This window comes from Phocoena phocoena, chromosome 1 (genome assembly GCF_963924675.1).
Source record: "Phocoena phocoena chromosome 1, mPhoPho1.1, whole genome shotgun sequence".
Classification (NCBI taxonomy): Eukaryota; Metazoa; Chordata; class Mammalia; order Artiodactyla; family Phocoenidae; genus Phocoena; species Phocoena phocoena.
Genome location: NC_089219.1, coordinates 83,221,013 through 83,242,673, shown reverse-complemented (window position 1 = coordinate 83,242,673; position 21,661 = coordinate 83,221,013). Strand labels below are relative to the sequence as shown.

At 37.3% G+C, this 21,661-nt stretch overlaps 1 protein-coding gene across 2 annotated transcripts in view; it reads left to right on the top strand.

Moving 5' to 3' along the window:
• ARHGAP29 (Rho GTPase activating protein 29) overlaps window positions 1-18,601 on the top strand; it is a 62,715-nt gene extending 44,114 nt beyond the window's left edge. Inside the window, exons 13-23 of one of the 2 annotated variants that reach the window (XM_065878592.1) lie at window positions 3,030-3,187; window positions 3,731-3,870; window positions 4,151-4,255; window positions 6,700-6,798; window positions 8,116-8,255; window positions 8,544-8,732; window positions 9,002-9,139; window positions 13,245-13,477; window positions 14,424-14,754; window positions 14,888-14,996; window positions 17,458-18,601. In XM_065878592.1, coding sequence (XP_065734664.1) covers window positions 3,030-3,187; window positions 3,731-3,870; window positions 4,151-4,255; window positions 6,700-6,798; window positions 8,116-8,255; window positions 8,544-8,732; window positions 9,002-9,139; window positions 13,245-13,477; window positions 14,424-14,754; window positions 14,888-14,996; window positions 17,458-18,341 — 2,526 coding nt within the window. In that variant the 3' untranslated portion in view covers window positions 18,342-18,601. The remainder of the gene's footprint in view (window positions 1-3,029; window positions 3,188-3,730; window positions 3,871-4,150; window positions 4,256-6,699; window positions 6,799-8,115; window positions 8,256-8,543; window positions 8,733-9,001; window positions 9,140-13,244; window positions 13,478-14,423; window positions 14,755-14,887; window positions 14,997-17,457) is intronic. The other variant, XM_065878602.1, reaches the window with a different exon arrangement.
• Window positions 18,602-21,661: the final 3,060 nt, after the last annotated feature.

The following is a 21,661-nucleotide window of genomic DNA, read 5'->3' as shown; positions in this document are numbered from 1 at the left end:
ACTTGAACAAATCCCCAAACTCCTGAAAACCACTACAGCATGTAATGTATCGAGACAGTTTATAGAAAATTTCTCTATATATATTTGTGAGCAGAATTTCTTACTAGCTGGAGTTCTTTTGAACCAGTTTAATCAGTTTTACTTATTCCGTATGGCATTATTCACATGAAGATCCAAGCAGATACCAAATCCAACATTGAGTTCTTGAATATTGGTGTTTTTTCCCAGGTAAGAGCCATAATTGTCTCAGATTTCTTTATGTTTTCTTCTCCATCAAAGCAGGAGAATTGGGGGATTTTGGTGACTTATTTTGCAACACCATCTCTCAGATTGTTTTTAAAAGAATTTTATTTTCACTTTAGGATATGTTATTGTGCATATCATTGCAGAGAAAACAAAATTATTTGAGATGTAAAGATGCTAGACACAGTTATATTCACTCACTGTCTTAAGAAAGATACACAAATCAGTTTCACATCCCAGCAAAATTGTAAGTCATATCATGAACATCAAGAATTACTCCTGAATATTCAAAATTGTCTTGAATTATGAAGTATTGAAGGGTATGGGATGTAGATCATAATTACATTACTAAGTGAGAGGAAGGAGAAATTACCAAGTCAGTCACTAAAGACCTAATCAAATCAGTGGGCTTTGAAGAATGGGAAACATTAGCACAAAAGTTTTTCCTTTTGTTTTAAAGAGTATTCAAGAAAAATTTATCTTTTTAAAAATATAGGATAGAAAATAATATTGAATAAAAATTAATTTTTAGATTATTGCTAATCTATATGGGAGAATCTGTTCCCATTGATTTGATATTATGGCATATTCTGTTTCAACAACTGTCAGAGAAATGTGTGCTAATCTCTGTGCCCATGGAATAGCTAAAAATTAGATGTAGGTGACGAAAGCTGGGCATAGAGTTGGAAGTCCTATGTGCTTGAGTTAGCAGTACCAGGAAATGTACAGAATTTCAGTATGACCTTGACTGATAACACATTCTACTACTATTCATTTGGTCATTTCACCTTTATGAAGCACTTACGACACTGTGCTACACATTGGGGGCCTAGAAGAAAAGGACCAAGTCCCTGACTCAGGAAGGGATTGGGGGACAAAAAGATCTTAGAGGCATGATGGTTTTTGAGGTACCCATGAGCCACCCCAGTTAAGATGCCCAGCAAGTCCTGTAAGATCTACCCCATGGGGACCTCAATCTTTAGCACTTCTGTTAGGTGAGGGAGAAGGCTGAATCATTTAGGGAAAAGAGATTTTAAGATTGGGCTTCCAGTATATATTATTGCTTAAGTCTTTATTATTAATAAGTACCCAGAGACAAACATTCAGCGGATAGGCGATTATGCCAGTATATTCATTTGGCTTTTTAAATTATTGGTGTTTCTAACTAGATTCGTAGAGCTTATTAAAAAGTATTAAAAATGAACATATAGTTAGTTACCTTTACTCAAGAAAGTATAAGTTCAGTTTACCATTAACTGGAGAATTCCCTGATTGTAGCTAATTGCTGGACTTAAACTTTACCATCCACAGTTTGAATTTCCTATGTTCCTTGAAAGAGGGCACAAACAAGCTATTCATTTATGTGCACTTTTCAAATACTATTTATGCTGACTCTTAGTTATCCTTGGAGAATGCCTGTCTATCTTGGAAAGGACTTAGAGGCTAATCAGAAGTTCAACATATCATCTGGTATAATCAAGAGAGATGAAAGAGGAAACATGGCAGTCTTTGAAATAACATTAAGCCAATTGAAATTTGGCATTCATTCACATTTCCCACACAGGAGCCGGAGTGGCATTTAGAAAAATAAATCAGATCATGTTATAGCTCTTAACACCCTTTTAAAACCTTCCACTGGCTTCCTTCAGTTGTACTTAAATCCAGACCCCTTACCTTGGTTTAGATTACATCTTCCCCTTCTGGCTTGATCTCAAACTGAAATGCCACACTGACCTTTCATCTGTTTCTTGAGCATGACAAGTTCTTTCTTACTTTTGCCCTAGGATCTTTGCACTACCTCTTCCATTTGTCTGGATTGGTCTTCTCCCTGAAACTTCACACTGGCTCTTTCTTATATCAGGTCTCAGTTCAGATGTTACCTCTTCAGAGAGTCCTTCACCAAACTGTCATGTCAAAAGTACCTTTTTGCAAGCATATACCTGGTCATATCCCATTAACCTGACAATATTATATCGTATTTGTAGCAGTTTTCAGTACCAGAAATTATCTTATTTACTTAGTTTGTTCTCTCTCTCCAACACCACCCTCACGAAAATGCAGACTCTTATGAGGGCTGGGATCTCATCTGTTTATTTGCTGTAGTATACCCAAAGCCTGGTTTCTGTGAACATGAGAGTAGTTAATTCATGTACAGCTCTCCGAATGGATCTGGCATATTGTAAGCACGCTCCAGCTGCTATTGTTGTTGTTACTATAAGTGGCAGTAGTGACAGTATATTTAGGCATTTGTAGAAACTCAGTGGAATACTGTATTTTGAAGAGACTCAGGATAGTACCTAATTATAAAAACCGAGCGCTGTAGGACACATCATAAGTATAAAGCATTTCTATTTATAAAGGATTGAAGAAGTGAAAGTCAAAATAACAGTGTTCTGATTGGAATATTTTTCCCCATGTTTTTCAGTTTAGAAAGTTGTGGTCAGACCATCAGTACAGAGCTGGGGATCCTCAAAAACATATCTGTCTCCTAAAATTGTGAACCATTAGGGACATGGGGTTGTGCTTTTAAGCATTTCAGATTAAAGCCAGTTTTGCCAGAAATGATTGCTCTTAGGTATTGGATTAAAACTACTTTCTTTTTTTATTTTTCTGATTTGGACCTGGTACCGAGTCAGGCAACATAGTGTGCTCTCGAGGAGATTCACTGTTGAGCTCTTCCCTGTGTGGCCTTTTTCTTGGTGCTGTCACTTGAAATAAACGTGTATTTATGCAGCATTCTCTATAACATGAGTTACATTGCCTTTTGTTTCTATCTGTTCCCACAGGTAACGGTTAACCTCTTCCAGATGCAACACCTGCAGGCTGCCTCCCTCGCGAACAATTTACAGTCTCTCTGTGATGGTGCCAAACTCTATGACCCAGGCCAGGAGTACAGTGAGTTTGTCAGGGCCACGAATTCAGCTGAGGAAGAAAAAGTTGATGGGTGAGAATTAATGTTAGGTGAAATTATTTCAAGGCATAAAACCTTTACTGCTAAGTTTCCTATCTGGTGTCAGGTGATGTTTTTTTCTAACACTGGTAGAATTGACTTTAAAACCTTCTGAATTTTTAAAATATTATTTAAGATGTGACTCACTTAAGAGTAAAGTTTTCCATTTTAACACAGAGCTCGGTTCTTTGAGATTTAGAAATCCTTTGAGAATGGCAAATCATGGTCATATCAATTTCAAATGTCCACAAACTTAACAACCTACATTTTCCACACAGGTTATACCAGAAGAGTTTAACCATGATATGAATAATGGACTGTACTTTTGCTATTCTTTTCTGTGTTTCAGCTATAATAAATAGAAATGATTAATAAGTTTTATTCACATCTCTTTTAAGAAGTTCAACAGTATAATATGGTCTGTTCCTAATATTTAGTTAATTTAATTACTCTGTTCATTAAATTAACAGATTCTCCTGAAAATAGAATAAAGTAGTCATGCTTCTGAATGATGAGTTTTATTTGGGTTTTTCTTAGGAGTGTAAATAGACAGTTAACAAATACCCCTCACACTCCTGGATATGGACCTTCCGACTCTTTAGAGGATGTTGTGCGCCTTCCTGACAACTCTAATAAGATTGAAGAGGACAGATGCTCTAACAGTGCAGACATATCAGGTAGTGTTTCACATTAAAGACAGCACTAATTTATGAAAGATCAAATTGTTTAAATGGGATCATTAAATGAATTGCAGCTCTGGAATTTAAAAAGCAGGCCTTGAATTGTAACCTTATGAGGTTTTCTTCACAGTTGTGAGCACTGTGCTTGTCTTACAGTCAGTTGCTGAACACTGTTGAAGAAGTTGGACTTGTCTCATTTTAAATAATATCGGTGTTTTGAAACACTTACGAAATTTGTCTGTAGCCAAGTTTGACTTTAAATATTCTTTTCTTAAAGGTCCTTCTTTTATAAGGTCATGGACATTTGGGATGTTTAGTGATTCTGAGAGCACTGGAGGAAGCAGTGAATCTAGATCTCTGGATTCTGAATCTATAAGTCCAGGTACATAAGTATTTAAGTCTAGAGTGAAAATTCAATGACAGATTAAAATTTTCCTTTAGGGGGATATTTTTAACTACTTTCTTTTCCTTTTTTTTAAATTGACGTATGGTTGATTTACAATATTGTGTTAGTTTTAAGTGTACAGCAAAGTGATTAGGTTATACATATATTTATGTATATATATACTTTTTTGATTCCTTTCCATTATAGTTTAGTACAAAATACTGAATATAGTTCCCTGTGCATACAGTAAATCCTTGTTGTTTATAACTATCTTATTTTTATAATGAACTGTCTCATAGAGAGGGATTTGTACATATATGTGTACAGTTTACATAAAAATAATAGAACAAACCCTTATATATTCAACACCTAGCCTAAGAAATAAAACATTATTAGTATATTAGAAGGCCTCTATATATACCTCCTTGATAACCTTGCTCTATCACCCCCCAGATGAGCCACCATCCTGAATTTTGTTAATCTTTCCCTGGCTATTTTAAATGTTTTAGTACTTATATCTAGTTGAGCTTTGCCCACTTTGGAATAGTATGCAGATGAAATCATACTATTCTTTTGTGTCTTCTTTCATGCATCTTTTTTTGGATCATATTGATATGAGAAGCTGTCTTTATTTTATACTGTATAGTATTCCGTTTTATGAACGTAAATGTGATTATCTGTCTTTTGGATTGTTTTGTAGTTAATCACTATAATGAACTGTACAATTAAGAACAGTTCTCGTGCCTGTGATAATTTCATTTTTTATAAATGTGCTTTAAGGTACTTTGATAGTCTCATGCTCCTTAGAGAGGCAGAATAGATGTTTTGAACTCTCCCTTAGTGACTTCAAAGAGAATAACTTGCCAGAGGTAATACAGCTAGCAAGAGAAGAAGGTGTCACTTGAACCCTTGAGATTATTACTTTCGATGTTCTTTCTCCTCCGCTTTTCTGCCAGAGACTTCTCCCAGTCTTGTTCTTCCTGGCTAAGTGTCTTTCTCCTACGCTCTTGGCACTGCGGGAGATAAGTTAGGATTTAACCTACCTCAGAGTCCAAGGCTTTGTTTTTTTGCCTGGTGTTCTACATATTACAGAAATTTTATTCATGTAAATAAAGCCCTTGAATTTAAAGTTAGAAATGACTTTCACGCCGTACTGGGGTTTATAGGCAGGTTGTCAGCAACTACTTTGAGTCCTACTTTAAAATTATTGCTGTTCAGGAACACTCTGGAGATGCAATCCTAAATATTTAACTGAATATTTGTAATTAGCTTTGTAAAAACAGAGTGGTTCTAGCTATCCCCAGAAATTAAGAGACAGTCTAGAGCCAGCTCTGAATTATTTGGAATCCTGTAAGACTTCATGTGGTAAAGACAGAAATTTGGAAACTGGTCGCATGATAAATGGGTGAAGACTGAGGGGTGCATAGCCTGGGAAAGAGGAAACCTGGGGACGTGACAGCTGTTCTCAGACATTGAAGTGTAGAAGGGTGAGAGTCAGCCTGCTTGTTTGCTCCTTTAGGGAGACATGTGACCAAGAGCTGGGATTTATAGGTGACAGGTTTCTGCTCAGCAATACAAGGAAGTCATTTTACAGTTAGAATAGTTCGAAAATCAGCATGTGGTCTCATGATTTCTTAGTCATTGGAGGACACATTCAAAACAAAAACTAGATGACCGCCTTTTAAGCATAGTTTGAAGGCAGGGGGAATCTTTTGGGAGAGATGTGGTTTAAATAATTTGTAAAGCCCTTTCTAACTCTGAACCTAAGACTGTTAAGGGCTTGAGTTAAGTGTAACCTTCCACTTAGACACAGCCCTGTGTGTAATATCAGCAGGGAGCAAATAAACCTCATTTCATTACCTGGTCAGGCTGCTTCCACCCATGCTTTGAGACACATGGCAGAGTCCTTGGCTGACAGCTTATATCCCATGCTCTGCTCCCTGCCAGGATCATTGGTCCTGGTTCCTGGTCTTCTGTCTTACTGGCAACATAAATGTGATGGTACTGTTGTATTGCTATGTTTGTAGATTTTTGTTTATTTTAGAAAGCTTTAGGTTACAGTGTAAGTATTTCTTTATCCTTTAATTCAACAAGCATTTAATGACAACTTTACCATTGTGCCAGCTATTCTGTCAGACATTAGATATAAGACTTGAATAGAAAATACTCCCTGTCCTTGAGTTTATAATCTCTAGCACTTACTATCAGAAGTTGACAGTAAGGTTCATTGGAATGTGTGATCCTCAATTTTAAATTTATTTGGAAAAGTCAGATTTGGCTCATTCCTTTTTTGTTCCCAAGAGTATCAGAATCCCCTGTGTCCAAAGTCTGTGAATGGAAGCAAATGTTTACATTGTAGCTAATATAATAGTATAACTTGCGTTATTCAAAAAATGTTGTCACTACCCGTTTCTTAAATTCTACAATGAATTTTCTTTTAGGAGACTTTCATCGAAAACTTCCACGAACTCCATCCAGTGGAACCATGTCTTCTGCAGATGATCTGGATGAAAGAGAGCCACCTTCCCCTTCAGAAGCTGGTATTACACTCACCTGAATCAAGTTTCCACTAAACCAGTTGAATCAGTAGCATTGCATGATATTAGGGAAAAAATAGTATGATTTAAAGAATTCCTTTACTGTGTATTTTTTAAAAAGGGCATTATGGTGACTTAAATGTATCCCAACAAATTATGTACAAGGATGGTTTGACAATGTATTAATCAAATGTTACAAGTAAAAATATAAGAATAAACAGCAAAACCACTGGAGCCAAAATGTATTAGCATGTTGATAAAATAGGCTAGATATTTTGGTCTTTCATAAATCTAATAGTGACGTAATTGTTCAGAGTGTTGCAATGCATGAGAGACATTCTAGTCATGAGAATTTCTGTATGAGAAAAGCCTCTTCAAAAGAAATAGTGTAAGAAGCTAGGCAGGAAAAGTAAATACATGTACTTCTTGAGGGCAGGGAAAGTTGTGGATGCTGAAGGGTATAAAAGAGAAGTCATGTTAATGGCTTCATTTGAGACCTCCAGATACCTGTTCTGGTATCATTTTCTTAAATAGTATAAGAACATCTGACCTCTGGTAGGATTTTTTTTTTTGGCTGCGTTGAGTCTTTGTTGCTGCGCGTGGGCTTTCTCTAGTTGCGGCGAGCGGGGTCCGCTCCTCGTTGCGGTGCGCAGGCTTCTCACTGCGGTGGCCTCTCTTGCTGCAGAGCATGGGCTCTAGGTGCCTGGGCTTCAGTACTTGTGGCTTGCAGGCTCTAGAGCGCAGGCTCAGCAGCTGTGGCTCACGGGCTCAGCCGCTCCGCGGCATGTGGGATCCTCCCGGACCGGGGCTCGAACCTGTGTCCCCTGCGTTGTCAGGCGGACTCTCAACCACTGCACCACCAGGTGAAGCCCTCTGGTAGGATATTGGTAGATAACTAGCTAGTATTACTTATAATTTTGTAATGAATTGAGAATAGCTTTATCTTTAATGCAAATAATGCTGACACACTAACCTCATATAGCTAGTTTTATTCCAAGCTTTCAAAGGGTCATTTTCTAAGAATGTAATGCCACCTGTGTAATAAAGGACATGTTAATAACTGTAAATTCGCTGATTCTGGAAACATTATGCCATGCTATTTGAGAAGTATCTTATTGGTCTGATGGTGATTTTTACTCGTAGCTTAAATGTTTGATATATGTGTGCCTTGTAAGAGATCTATAAGTTGGATGCTTATTTTGTTATTACAGTAAGAGCTTTTTGTAATCTTATTTAAAGATTTTTTGAAATGTAGTATCATACGGTATAATTTTTCTGTAGTCTTACAATTCTTACATGCTATTCTACTTCTGTTACAAGGACCCAATTCCCTCGGAACATTTAAGAAAACTTTGATGTCAAAGGCAGCTCTCACCCACAAGTTTCGCAAACTGAGATCCCCCACGAAGTGCAGGGACTGTGAAGGCATTGTGGTATTCCAGGGTGTTGAATGCGAAGAGGTAAGGTCTTTCTGGAATTACATTAGCCCTTTTATGCTTTTTGCTTTGAGCAATGCTTTTTGTTATTCATTTTACCGATTAGGATCTTTTGCAAATGTATTTTTAATAAATTGAACCACGGTGTGTTTCTGTAATTTTATATTTCATTTTGCTAGTAAATGTATTTCAAACACCACAAGTAATACCTTTTAAACTCATTTTTGTTCTGTTACCACTCTACCTGTAGTTTGTCCAGTTGTGAATAGTTTTAAGGTGAGTTAACCATTTTAGACTTTCATTTTCTTGTAGTGTCTCCTTGTTTGTCACCGAAAGTGTTTGGAAAATTTAGTCATCATCTGTGGTCATCAGAAACTTCTGGGGAAAATACACTTATTTGGAGCAGAATTCACACAAGTTGCAAAAAAGGAACCAGATGGCATCCCTTTTGTACTCAAAATATGTGCCTCAGAGATTGAAAATAGAGCCTTGTGTCTACAGGTACATTATAACTTTTAAAATTAAAAAATTTTAAATGTAAATGTGATTTGTTCTAAGGATAAGGAGACATTAAAGGAGAACAGTGCTCTCAGTTTTTACTAAATAACTGAATTTATTCAGATTTATTTGGAAAATATTACCTCATTTGGTCCTAGTTTTTTCCTAAAATATTTAGAATTGAAGTAGACATTAAGTATATTTAGAGGTCTGCATTTAATCATTTGTACTGAAGCAGAATTTTGCAAAATTTTTTCTCTTTTCTTCTCAAGGGAATTTATCGTGTATGTGGAAACAAAATAAAAACTGAAAAACTGTGTCAAGCATTGGAAAATGGAATGCACTTGGTAGACATTTCAGAATTTAGTTCACATGACATCTGTGATGTCTTGAAATTATACCTTCGACAGGTAAAGTTTTTAGCCTTGAAATTTACCATTAAATAGAGCAAAAATATAATTTGCGGTTTGCCACACATATTTTTTTCATTGACATAGACCATGTTAATATCTTTCCAATTATTAATGTACAGATCAAAGAGTGTATAAAATATATGTACAATTTAAAGACCCATAATAGTAAAAACTCATTTTCCATCACCTAGCTTAAGGAAATAAAATATCACTATACCTTATAGAAGGCCCCTGTTTGCCCCTCCCCAGTTGTAGCCCACAGCTCTACCCAGTGGTCTTTCCTAACCATATTAATACCTCCCTCTCTTTTCTTAATAGTTTTAATACCTGTTGTGTATTCCTAAACAATATGTCATTAAGTTCTAGAAAACTGAGTAGAAAGCATAAATCTAGCTGTTTAAGAAAAGTCCACCATTCGCACTGTTATATGAAGAATTCAGCCAATAGAACGGTGTCTGGGTCATAGTTTGGCTTTACTTTCATAGATATTTTAAAATAACTATTGTGGGAGGTTAGTGGTCAAGGTGTGAATGCATTCAGGGAACATGAAGTTCACCTTAGTTGGGGGGCAGGGCTATCCTATAAACTAGGTACTATAAATTCAGCAGGAATGTGGTCAGGAGTGGACTTGCTCTATGTTTTCTCTTTCTTTGCTCACTCTTGTACCTGCATGTTATAGGAGTAGGTCTGAAGAAAACGCTTCTGTGGGTGAAGTAAGTGGCCATAGTGGCTCAGGCAACAGTTCTTGGAAGGGTTACCGGAACAACCAGCACATTGTCATGATAAGCCAAGTACAAAAGATCTGGGACAAGCCCAGCTGCATTCTGTCCTTGGGTGAAGCTCTCTGTCCTTGGGTGAAAGTGAAGAGACAGTTATGGAGAGCATAGTGACGATGGTCCTCATTGTGTCCCATCTCGGGAGCTTTGTTCTTCATCTAGGTCCTTTTTAATATGGTGAAGAGCTGTCATCCTGGGATCTCTCTGCTCTACCCAGTTCTGTGAGGGAACACCTGTCTTCTGTGTCATGTCTTCCTGTTTTTTATTTATTGTCCTGTTTTGGTCTTGCCCATCTTTGAGCAAGGTGGAATAAGAGTAAATATTTGAAACTGTTTGATCTGTAAATGTATTTATTCTGCTTTCTTGAATGGGAATACTGTGAAAGTTTATAGTATTGTAGGCTGAAAATTATTTTTCTTCAGAAATTTGAAGGTGTTTTTTTATTCTCTTTGAAGCCTGAAATCCTTCTCATTCCTGATTCTTTTTATGTGGCCTATTGTTTTCTCTCTGAAAGCTTGTAGAATCTTCTTTTTCTCTCCATTATCCTAAAATTTCACAATGTATGCCTTGATGTGGGTGTATTTTCATCCATGGTTTCAGGCACTCCACAAGCTCTGTCATTCTGCTTACTTGTCCTTTAGTTCTTGGAACTTTAATTTTCTTGCTCATTTCCTCCTCTCTATTTTCTCTCTATTTTCTTTCTGGAACTTATATTTGGATACTTAACAACCACAGTGGTTCTCTAGTTTCCTTCCCTTTTCCCTAATTTCATTTGTTTTTGTTTTAACACCTTCTAAGAAACTTCCTCAGCTTTTTCTTCCATTCCTACTGTAAACTATTTTATTTCTGAGATCATCTTTTAATTTCCAAGAATTCTGGTTTTCTGTCCCTTTTATAGCATTCTTTTTAAAATTGAATGCAGCATCTCTTCTACCTGAACTATTCGTAGCTTTTTTTAAAGAGGATTCTTTCCTCTGCTTAGCTTCTAGCCCCATCCAATAGAAATATAATGTGAGCCCTATATATAATATTAAATTATCTAGTAGCCACATAAAAAGAAACAGGTGAAGTTAATTTTAATATTTTATTCAACATATTGAAAATATTATCTGAACATCTAATCAGTATTCTTAAATTATTAATGAAGCATTTACCTTTTTGGCCCTGACTCTTGGAAATATGGTATATACTTTTCATCTAGAGCACATGTCAGTTTGGAGCAGCCACCTTGCCACTGCTCAGTAGCCGTATGTGGATAGTGGCTACGATATTGACAGCACAGTTGTAGACCTTCAAGTTGGTTTTTGTCCTACTTATTTTGACTCTGTCTTCCATAATTGTCTCCTTAAAATTAAAGCTTTGGGAACTGAAATCTGTCCAGAAGCTCTTGAATACATGAAGGCTTTGAAGATTCTGAGCTTTACTGTAGTGTTATCTAGGAGAGCTGTTTGGGAAGTACCTGAGGTCTGTATCTCTAGTTCTCTGCTCTTGGGCTGGTCTGATACCCCAGAGAAAGGTCTTTCCCTGCCTACAGGTATGGTTCCAGAACTCTGGGAGCCATGTTAGGTCAGAAGCTCCAGGATCTCTGCATTCAGCAGGCACACAGTCATTAAATCCTTATTTTAAGGTAGTTGCCCACCTGTTCCTTGTGCTTGGCATTGCCCGTCCAGAGACCCTCTGTTTCACACTGCCCAGAGAAGAAATCCCCAGACTTCTGAGGTTGCTCAGGAGCATGGAGTGGAGACAAGGATATAGAAATCTAACGCTGTTCAGATAGCTCACCCTTCCCCGAGATCAGAGGACCTAGTCTCACAATCCCTGAGTCTCCTTAGGATCCGCTAAATCATGTTGGTTCTCAGTTTGGAATTTCAGCTTTCTCAGGAGCGCTACGTCAGCACTTGTTCACCTCCTCTTCGGCTTGTGAAATGTTACTTTTGTCCCCATTCCTGTTCTTCCAGTCCTGTAGGCTTAACTGTATTTCAGTGGGGTGGTAGGAGGGAAAGAAATTAGGTACAAATGTTGGGTGTGCCACATTAGCCCAGGAAACTATTGATATCTCTTCAATCACATTTTATAGGATTCTCAACTGAGAAGTGGAAACAGTATCTTTGAATGACTTTTAATCTTATAATGAATCATCCTTTATTTCTTTTATTCAGTGGAGGATAGGAAATAAATGGGGTCCAATACTATCAGCTCTCATTTTATCCTAGGAATACTGTGGGACCAAAGCTTTAGTGTGGGAAGCCATGCTCAATTCTTACAGTGTTAAGAGAGTAGCCTTTATTTACTCATTACCATGTGGTAAATCTGAAGCTCCAAGAGTGACCAAGATGGTAGAGGTAGAAATTAATCTCAAGGCTTCCCCTCTCTGAGAACAGAAGGGGAAACTGGAGAAATGGTGCCTACCTCACCACAGATGTTGTAGGACATCAGCTAGCCAGAGAGATGCTGTATTTTCCATCGCTGAGCAGTGGAATCTTTGAAATCAGTTATGCCAGCAGACAGATCAAGGTGGTATGCCCATTGACAGTTTGAGAGAGGAACTTTTTTTGACCTACTTATGTCAATTCAAATGGTATTTAAAAATTGGATGACAAAATGTTGACAGTTTCTTTCTCCTAAGTCATATTGTCTTTTGCTAATCTTCAATCTGGCCCGAGTAAAACACAAGCACCCTATAGCTTTTTGTTCTCTCTCTCCCCCATACCTACAAAAAATAAGCTTTTTCTATTTAATTTGACTTATATTGTATATTATCCTGGGTTTGTTTTAATAAAATAGTTGAAGATCATGCTAACTTTGGGGCAGTCATGAATGTAATTGGTATAGCATATCTATCAGAGTTTTAAAATCATATCATGTGGCTTTGGGTTTAGAGTTTTACTGATTACCAGTTAAGTTATTTTTAATATAGATATAATGTATGGTGATATCGGATTTACTTTATAGATCACATCTAGCAAACATGTACATTGTTTTGTTCTTGGGTGTAATTTTTTTTCTTCTAGTTGTATTGAGATATAATTGACATACAGCACTGTCTAAGTTTAAGGTGTACAGCACAACGATTTGACTTCCATACATCATGAAATGATTATCACAGTAAGTCTAGTGAACATCCATCATCTCATACAGATACAAAATTAAAGAAATAGAAAAATATTTTTCCTTGTGATGAGACATGTACATTTCTAAAATGTGATTGACGTTAAGTCTTGTTACTCTAAAAAGAACATGCTAAACCACTCAGTAGCTATTCAGTAGGTTATTAACAGGGAAAAAATGGGCAGAATGGTATTTCTAATGTAATTTTATTTCTTTAGCTACCAGAACCATTTATTTTATTCCGATTGTACAAGGAATTTATAGACCTTGCAATAGAGATCCAACATGTAAATGAAGAACAAGAGATGAAAAAGGATAATCCTGAGGACAAAAAATGTCCAAATACGTGTATAGAAATAAACCGAATTCTTCTAAAAAGCAAGGATCTTCTAAGACAATTGCCAGCATCAAATTTTAACAGCCTTCATTACCTCATAGTTCATCTTAAGCGGTAAGAATTTGAATAAGACAGACATTGATTAGTGGGTGGATAATTGATCCGTTTTTCGGTTTTTATGGGTTTTTTAAAAATTGTGGTAAAATACACATAACATATAAATTTACCATTTTAGCCATTTTTAAGTGTACAGTTCAGTAGCATTAAGTACATTCACACTCTTGTGGTATTGTTTTTACATTGAATGTTTCATTTCTGATATGTGTTAGGGAAAGAGAGACATTGAATATATGTTCATGCAGCCAACATCTTTCCCTCAGATGCCACTTATATGCCAGGCTCTGGCTGGGGAAATTAGGATGCAGATAGAAGGTTTCTGTCATCTGTTGTGCTTGTCAGCTTGAAGGGCAGACCTGCACACAAGTGCAGCGCCGCGTCGTTCTTGTTCTGACAGAACTTTGCTCAACATGCAGTGGAAGATGGGGGAGAGGGGGTCATGAATCAGAGAAGGTAACCCTGAGCCAGACTTGGAGAACTGAGTAATGGTTTGGTGACAGAGAATGTACAAAAGAGCATTCCAGGCAGAGGGTAATAGACACAGAGACACAAGAGATCATTTTGCTTTTGAGGACATTTAAGTAATTTGGTTAGGCCAGGATATAGCAAGCAGTAGCACAAAGTGAGCTGGAGGAGTCCTGGTAAAGTCATACATACCTGGCAGATGAGTCGACTGTCTTCTTTCTGTACCCACTAAAGAATTTTTAGCCGGGAATTTAACATGCTCAGGTTTGCCTATTAGATCTTTATGGCAGCTGGTAAAACTGTACTGGTTCCTTCTACTTACTTATATTTAATCCTAAGACTGTGAAACCCAACTTGGTGTGTGGTCAGTATTTAAGCAAATAAATAGATCCTTTCCCTAGACTTCTGCACCCTTCCCAGCCCACAGTAAACGACTGTCAAGGAAATCTAATACAGCCTTTTGTGTTCGGCATCACAGAGTCGTAGATCATGCAGAAGAAAACAAAATGAACTCCAGAAACTTGGGGGTGATATTTGGACCAAGTCTCATTAGGCCAAGACCCACAGCTGCTCCTATCACCATCTCCTCTCTTGCTGACTATTCAAATCAAGCGAGGTTGGTGGAGTTCCTCATTACCTACTCACAGAAGATCTTCGATGGGTCCCTACAGCCACAAGATATAGCTGTGTGTAGTGCAGGTGGTGGTGCACCTCAGGTTGACCAAGGCTATCTTCCGAAGCCTCTGTTATCACCAGAAGAAAGAGATCCAGAACATTCTACGAAGTCACTGTTTTTCTCTTCAAAGGAAGTGAGTTTTGCTCTTACGGAATTGTGTTGGAACTTTGTAATGTTTACGTTATTAATAAGTTAAGAATCTTTGAACTGTTTATTTTGAGGTGTGTTTTGCTTCTTCAAGTTTAAAAATTTTCTTCCATCAACAGGATATCCATACTGCAGATAGTGAAAGCAAAAGTTTTGAATCCACTGCATCATTTGAGGAATCAGAACGGAAGCAAAATGCGTTCGAAAAATGTGATGCATGTCTCATTGGTGAGTGGCCATGTAAAATGCATATTTGCTGACTTAAAACTGTCCCAATAAACCATGATTAAAAGCCAAGGTGAGTGGCGTTAAGAGAAGTCAGAGAAAGAAGCTTCGTTAGTAAATGCATCTTTGCCAGCCATTAAGAAAGTTGCCTTCATTCTTTACAATAACCCTTCTTATAAAAAGACTTGGAGTTCGAAGGTGTGTTTTGTGTTCTGAAAACGTTTTTTATTTTTATTTTTGCCATTAATTAAAGTCAAGGCAGAATCTGGTAAGCAGTATGATGATTCACTAGCATCTTCTATTACTATAGATCATTGTATTGATCTCATTACTCATAAGGTGTCAACCAGACTCCTACAATTCAAAAACTTTAGACTCAGAAAACCTCTAAAATTTTTTTCAAATGCCTTTTCCTGTTGCCTGCCTGTAACACATTAAACGCACTTATGTGTATATCTTTTTAATTTCCTTGACTGTAATCATTTTATTCACTGTATGGTAATTTTAGTTTCAGTGATAGCTACAAGCTATTCATTTGTGGAGAGGCTTCCACTTGTTACTATAATTCTGTACATCACTAGAGCTAACTTGCAGTTTTTTTAAGTGCAGCCATATATTTTAAATTTGAGTGTAATGAAGTATTAGTGATCACAGCCTGACAGGTCTAAAAAGTAAGGGAGCTAACATTCACTAAGTACCTGCCTGCTCTGTGCTAAGCACCGTGCTTATTGTTTGATTCCATTTATCAACAATTCTGTGCTATAAATAGGTAGTAATAGCCCCATTCAACCCATAGCCTAATAGTCTGAGAGAGGTTAAATAATGTCAGAGGTCATGCCCCTAATAAATTGTTCAGTATTTGGACCTATGTCTGTGATTATTTCACTATTCCATGAGCTAGGGCTCCCCGTTAGGAACAGTAATAAAAATAAATGTCATTTTTCAAGGGCTAACTGTATACCAGATAAATAAGCACTTTTCATGGTTAGATCTTTTAGGCCACATATAATTATAGATAAAATTATGATTCCTTTTGACAGATGAAGACACTGAGGGGCAATGAGATTGCCTTGCCTAGTGCAGAAGGGGTAGAGCTGAGTTAAACCTGGCAGGTGGGGTTCAGAGTCTGCCCTCCTACCCATTACACTCAAGTTTTTTCCCTTAGAACTTAAGAATGCACTTTGGGGCTTCCCTGGTGGCGCAGTGGTTGAGAATCTGCCTGCTAATGCAGGGGACACGGGTTCGAGCCCTGGTCTGGGAAGATCCCACATGCCGCGGAGCAACTAGGCCCGTGAGCCACAACTACTGAGCCTGCGTGTCTGGAGCCTGTGCTCCGCAAAAAGAGAGGCCGCGATAGTGAGAGGCCCGCCCACCGCGATGAAGAGTGGCCCCCACTTGCCACAACTAGAGAAAGCCCTCACACAGAAACAAAGACCCAACACAACAAAAATTAATTAATTAATTAATAAACTCCTACCCCCAACATCTTCTTTAAAAAAGAATGCACTTTGGTGCCTACAGCTTGACCACAGTGTGTCAGGTCCCTTAGGGTGTTTTACACACGTGGGGAAGCACCTGGGAAATCAGAACAAGAGAGCACTGTCCTGAAAGCCCAGAGAAGAGAGGTCCACAGTCTCAGGTAAGGAGAAAGGTCAGATGAGGTAAGGACTATCAAGTCATTCTGATGGGCTACTGTTTGCAGACCGCTGCCCAAAAGAGGAGCATGAGCAGAAGGCCGGAACTTACCAGAAATGGGACTATTTTAGGGGAGACGCTACAAAAAAGGATAGGGTCTGAAGGAGTTCAGGGTCCCAGTTTGAGAAAACATGGGTCCAGACTTGATAGGAAAGAGAAGAAAGTACGTCTGGGAGTAAACAGCAAATAAAGAGAATGGCATTTTTTACTTAAAACTATTCAACCTTAATCAGGCAGGATGAATATGATAGTCCATTTATTAGTTGATAAGATGAGGGCATCTAAGGCATTTAATATGATATGCTCTCACTGTGGGTTGAATGTAACTGAAAAGCAGATTGAGTTGGCAAAAGCCTTAGGATTCAGGGCATACTTACATTTGGTTGGCATGTAAATTGGTGAAACTTTTCTGAGGGTAACACACCAATATCTGCCTGTTGAAATCGTGACAACCCTTTCAGCCAGCAAATACTTGTTCATACACAGCACATAAGAGCTACATCAGCAAGTGTGGGGTTTTTTTTCACTAACCTGCAGTGAATTTTGTAGCTGTTTATTATATTGATTTAAATAAATATGGAATTCTAACATTTTAATTCAAAGTGTACCTTTAATTTTATGAGTATTTTACTCCTCTGCCTAGAGAATAACTTGGAAAAAATATATGAAGACCCTTGTTTTGAGAGGGTGTTCATCTATAACTCATTTGGACTCTCGTTAACTACGTGCCATAAAGTTTGATTTTTAAATGAATCTTTTCCTTTTTCAGACAACAAAGTGCGTTTGCTTGTAGACCAAGAGCTTGAATCAGCATCACAAAAGATGGAAGATGTTTGTAAAACCTCCAAGCTGCCTACTCTGAAGTCCGATAGGGAAATAAATGGCGTCGAGAGGCATACTCCAAGGACCAAGATTAGACCTGTAAGTTTGCCTGTAGACAGACTACTACTTCTTGCAAGCTCTCCTAGTGAGAGAACTGGCAGAAATATGGGGAATGTAAATTCAGACAAGTTTTGCAAGAATCCTACCTTTGAAGGAGTTAATAGAAAAGACACCCCAACTATTGTTTGTTCCAAATTTGATGGCTTTGATCAGCAACCTCTACAGAAAACTCGGGAGAAACAGTATGAACAAAATGACCTGACTGCAAAGACTGTAGTGATTGTGCCCAGTGCATTCCAGGAAAGAGAAGTGTCAGTGAGCATCAGGAGTGGTGGGGACCACCCAGTCAGCACCACCAGTAAGCCATACACAGAACCCATCAGGTCAGCCAGACAGGTGTCAGAGAGACGGTCTTCTGACTCCTGCCCTCCTGCTCCTGTCAGAGCACCCAGAACACTGCAGCCCCAGCACTGGACCACGTTTTATAAACCACCTGCTCCTGCTGCTAGTGGGAGAGGGGATGAGGAGAAATCTGTGACATCCTCCGCAGCTGTGCCCCCTTGCACAACTCACGCTCCCCAGGAGCACGCGCTGAAATCAGTTCCAGGTTCTGAAAATGCATCAGCTGGTCCCGTGCAGACGGTTAGCAAGACTAAAGAGAAGGCTGAAGAGCGTGACTTACCTGGTGTACATCCAGCATGTCAGAGACCGAGGCTAAAACGAATGCAGCAGTTTGAAGACCTTGAAGATGAAATCCCACAGTTTGTGTAGGGTTGTCAGAATTCAGTTTTTCTTTTTTTGTTTTGTGGTTTTGTGGTGTTGTATTTGTTTTCTGGAAGAAATTTTTGACAGGGCCTCTCGTATAGGATTGCCAAATCATGGATTTTGTTTTTTGTCATTGTGTTGTTATCCTGTGTTGGTTATATTGAATGACAGAATGTTTTGATAGGGCCCCATCTGTGCCTCACTGGAATTATATGTGTTTTTGAAGTTGTGAATAAATAGACAGACTCATGTTTTTTTAAAGTTCAGTTGATTCCCCATAATATGGTCCATTTAAGTGCATCCCTAATATATGATATAGCTCTCAACTAATAGGTGCAATTGAGGAAATCAGCTTTATTTTTTTGACGTGAAACTACATGCTTATTTATAAAAGGAATGTTTCTGAGTGCAAGTGCCTGAAAGATCTTTGTTTGGTATGATTGTTTTTTCACACAATTTTATAGTGTATCTTTGACCATTTGTGCTTTTATGGTATGTGTGTAACCTTGTATTTTTCAATTGGCGAGTCACTTAACTTTTTCATATTTGTGTAATGGCCAAAAGGCTTGCAAATCTGTATTTAATTGCATTTTAATTAATTGCCACATTTTACACGTGAGAGGCAGTTGAATTGTACAAAGAAAATGCACTTAAACATGTTTCCAAATTGTATAGTTCAGTCATGTCTTATTTGGTTTTAGCTATTATACATTTAGTAATTTTCACTTCTCGGCTTTGTTCTGCATAAACTTTTGTTGTTCAACAGCTCTGAACCTTTTGGTATTTTATATAATAGTCCAAAACAGTGTTTTAAAATTCAGTGCCTTTCCTTTTAATATTGTCTGGGATTTTCTTTAAAACAAAAAAAAAAACCTTTCTTTTGTATGAAGTGTTTTCACTTATGAATAATTTTATGTACTTTTTCTACCTGAGTTTATAACCATTGACAATGTATGTTTCATCTGAATCATACAAAGATTTATTTAAGTTGATTCTAAGTATAATTCAATAAGCCTCATTGTTTGGAATTTGAGAGGAGGTATAGATGATTGGATATATTTCATTTATAAAATTCCCAGTTTTTAGAACTAGTATAGTTCTGTTATTTTCTTGGTTTTGTCGTTTTGCGTAAAATAGGATATAAAAGGGACAAAAAAATAAAATAGCCTCTTTTTATATGTGTGAATTATATTTGTAACAAATGCTTTTGTATGACCATGTTATACTTGATAAAAAATATATACATTAACCTGTTAAATTATTTCAAGTTCTTGTGGTTTCTCTGAAATTGTTGCCTCTTAGGGTGTGAGACTTTAAGGTTTATTAACCATTGGCTTAGTGGTCAGCACTTGGGGCTCATATGTCCCTTGACTACAACATGGGATTCATTTTATGGGAAGTTGTTCTATAGTTCTATATGACATTAAGGACTAGGAAGAAAGAATAACCCAAATCTTTTTGTACTGGAGCCTTGTTTTTAGTCCTCATTGTAAAAAATATAAAAGAATTGTATTGGTATGAAAACCTAAAAAGAAAATAAGAGCCAACATTGATTGAGCCCCTTCTGTGTGCCATGAACTCTGCTAAGTTCCACATAAATTATTTCAAGTTTACAGCATCCTATAATGGGTAGGTAAGTACTTTATTATTCCTGTGTTATGGATAAGGAAACTGACGCTTAGTTAAATAATGTGCTCTAGGTTCCACAGGTGTAACAGTTGGAGTCAAAAACACAGGGCTGCCAGATTCTGATGGTTGACCATAATGTTTCTTCGGGTTTTAAGTAAAAATAAAAGACATATTTTTCATTTTCACCAAGAACTTTATTCAACATGTATTCACTGTTTTGTTCCACTACCTTCTTCCATTTTTAAGGCAACTTCATAATTACATCTTCCCAAAACTTTTTATCTTTTTGAGCAAAGAACTGTTCCAGGTGTCTTTTACAGTCTTCCAGGGAATTGAAATGTTTTCCATTAAGAGAATTTTGTAAAGACCAAAATAAATGGAAATCCAAAGGTGCAGTGTCTGATGAATATGGCAGATGAATGAGAACTTCCCAGCCAAGCTATAACAGTTTTTGCCTGGTCATCATAGAAACATGCAGTCTTAGGTTATCCTGATGAAAGATAATGTGTTTTCTGTTGCCTAATTCCAGATGCTTTTCGTCGAGTGCTGCTTTCAGTTGGTCTAACTGGGAGCAGTACCTGTTGGAATTAATCATTTGCTTTTCCAGAAGGAGCTCATAATAGAGGACTCCCTTCCAATCCCACCATATACACAACATCACCTTCTTTGGATGAAGACTGGCCTTTGGTGTGGTTGGTGGTGGTTCATTTCACTTGCCCCACGATCTCTTCCGTTCCACACTGTTGTACAGTATCCACTTTTCATCTCCCGTCACAATTTGTTTTAAAAATTGAATGTTTTCATTATGTTGCAGTAGAGAACCCCATGCAGAAATATGGTCAAGAAGGTTTTTTTCACTTATGTGGAACCCAAGATCAAAGCGATTGACATAGCCAAGCTGGTACAAATGATTTTCAGCGCTTGATTAGGGTATTTTGAGTATGTAGGCTATCTCCCACATGGTATAACATTGATTGTTCTCAATTAATGTCTCGATTTGATCACTATCGACTTCAGCTGGTCTACCGGACCATGGAGCATCGTCCAGCGAGAAATCTCCAACACAGAACTTCACAAACCACTTCTGACACATTCAGTCAGTCACAGCACCTTTCCATACACTGCACAAATCTTTTTTTTTTTTTGCATTTCAGTTGCGTTTTTACCTTTCTTGAAATAATAAAGCATAGTATGCCAAAAATGTTGCTTATTTCTTCCATCTTCAATATTAAAATTACACAAAAATTCACCAATTTTGATAAGTTTTTTTTAAATGCACACTGATATGACAGCTGTCATAATATAATCTAACAAAATTGTTTTGCATATAGTTAAAGACAACTAAGTGCTTCTAGAGCCATCTTACGGAAAAAAACCGAACAAACTTTTTGGCCAAGTCAATAGTATCAGGTGTTTAACAATAGAAAGTGCACCTTTAAAATTTTTTTTATTGTGGTAAAATATGCGTAACATAGAATTTACCATTTTACTTTTAAGTGTACAGTTCAGTGGCATTAAGTACATTCACGTTGTTCTGCAACCATGACCACTATCCATGTCCAGAACTTTCTCATCATTTCATACTGAAACTTAGAAAATATGTTTTTTTAATTTTTATACTTTTTATTGCATAATTTCCTCATAATGTACATAGAGTTTTATGTTTGTTTTTAAAACTTTCCCCATAGCATATAAAC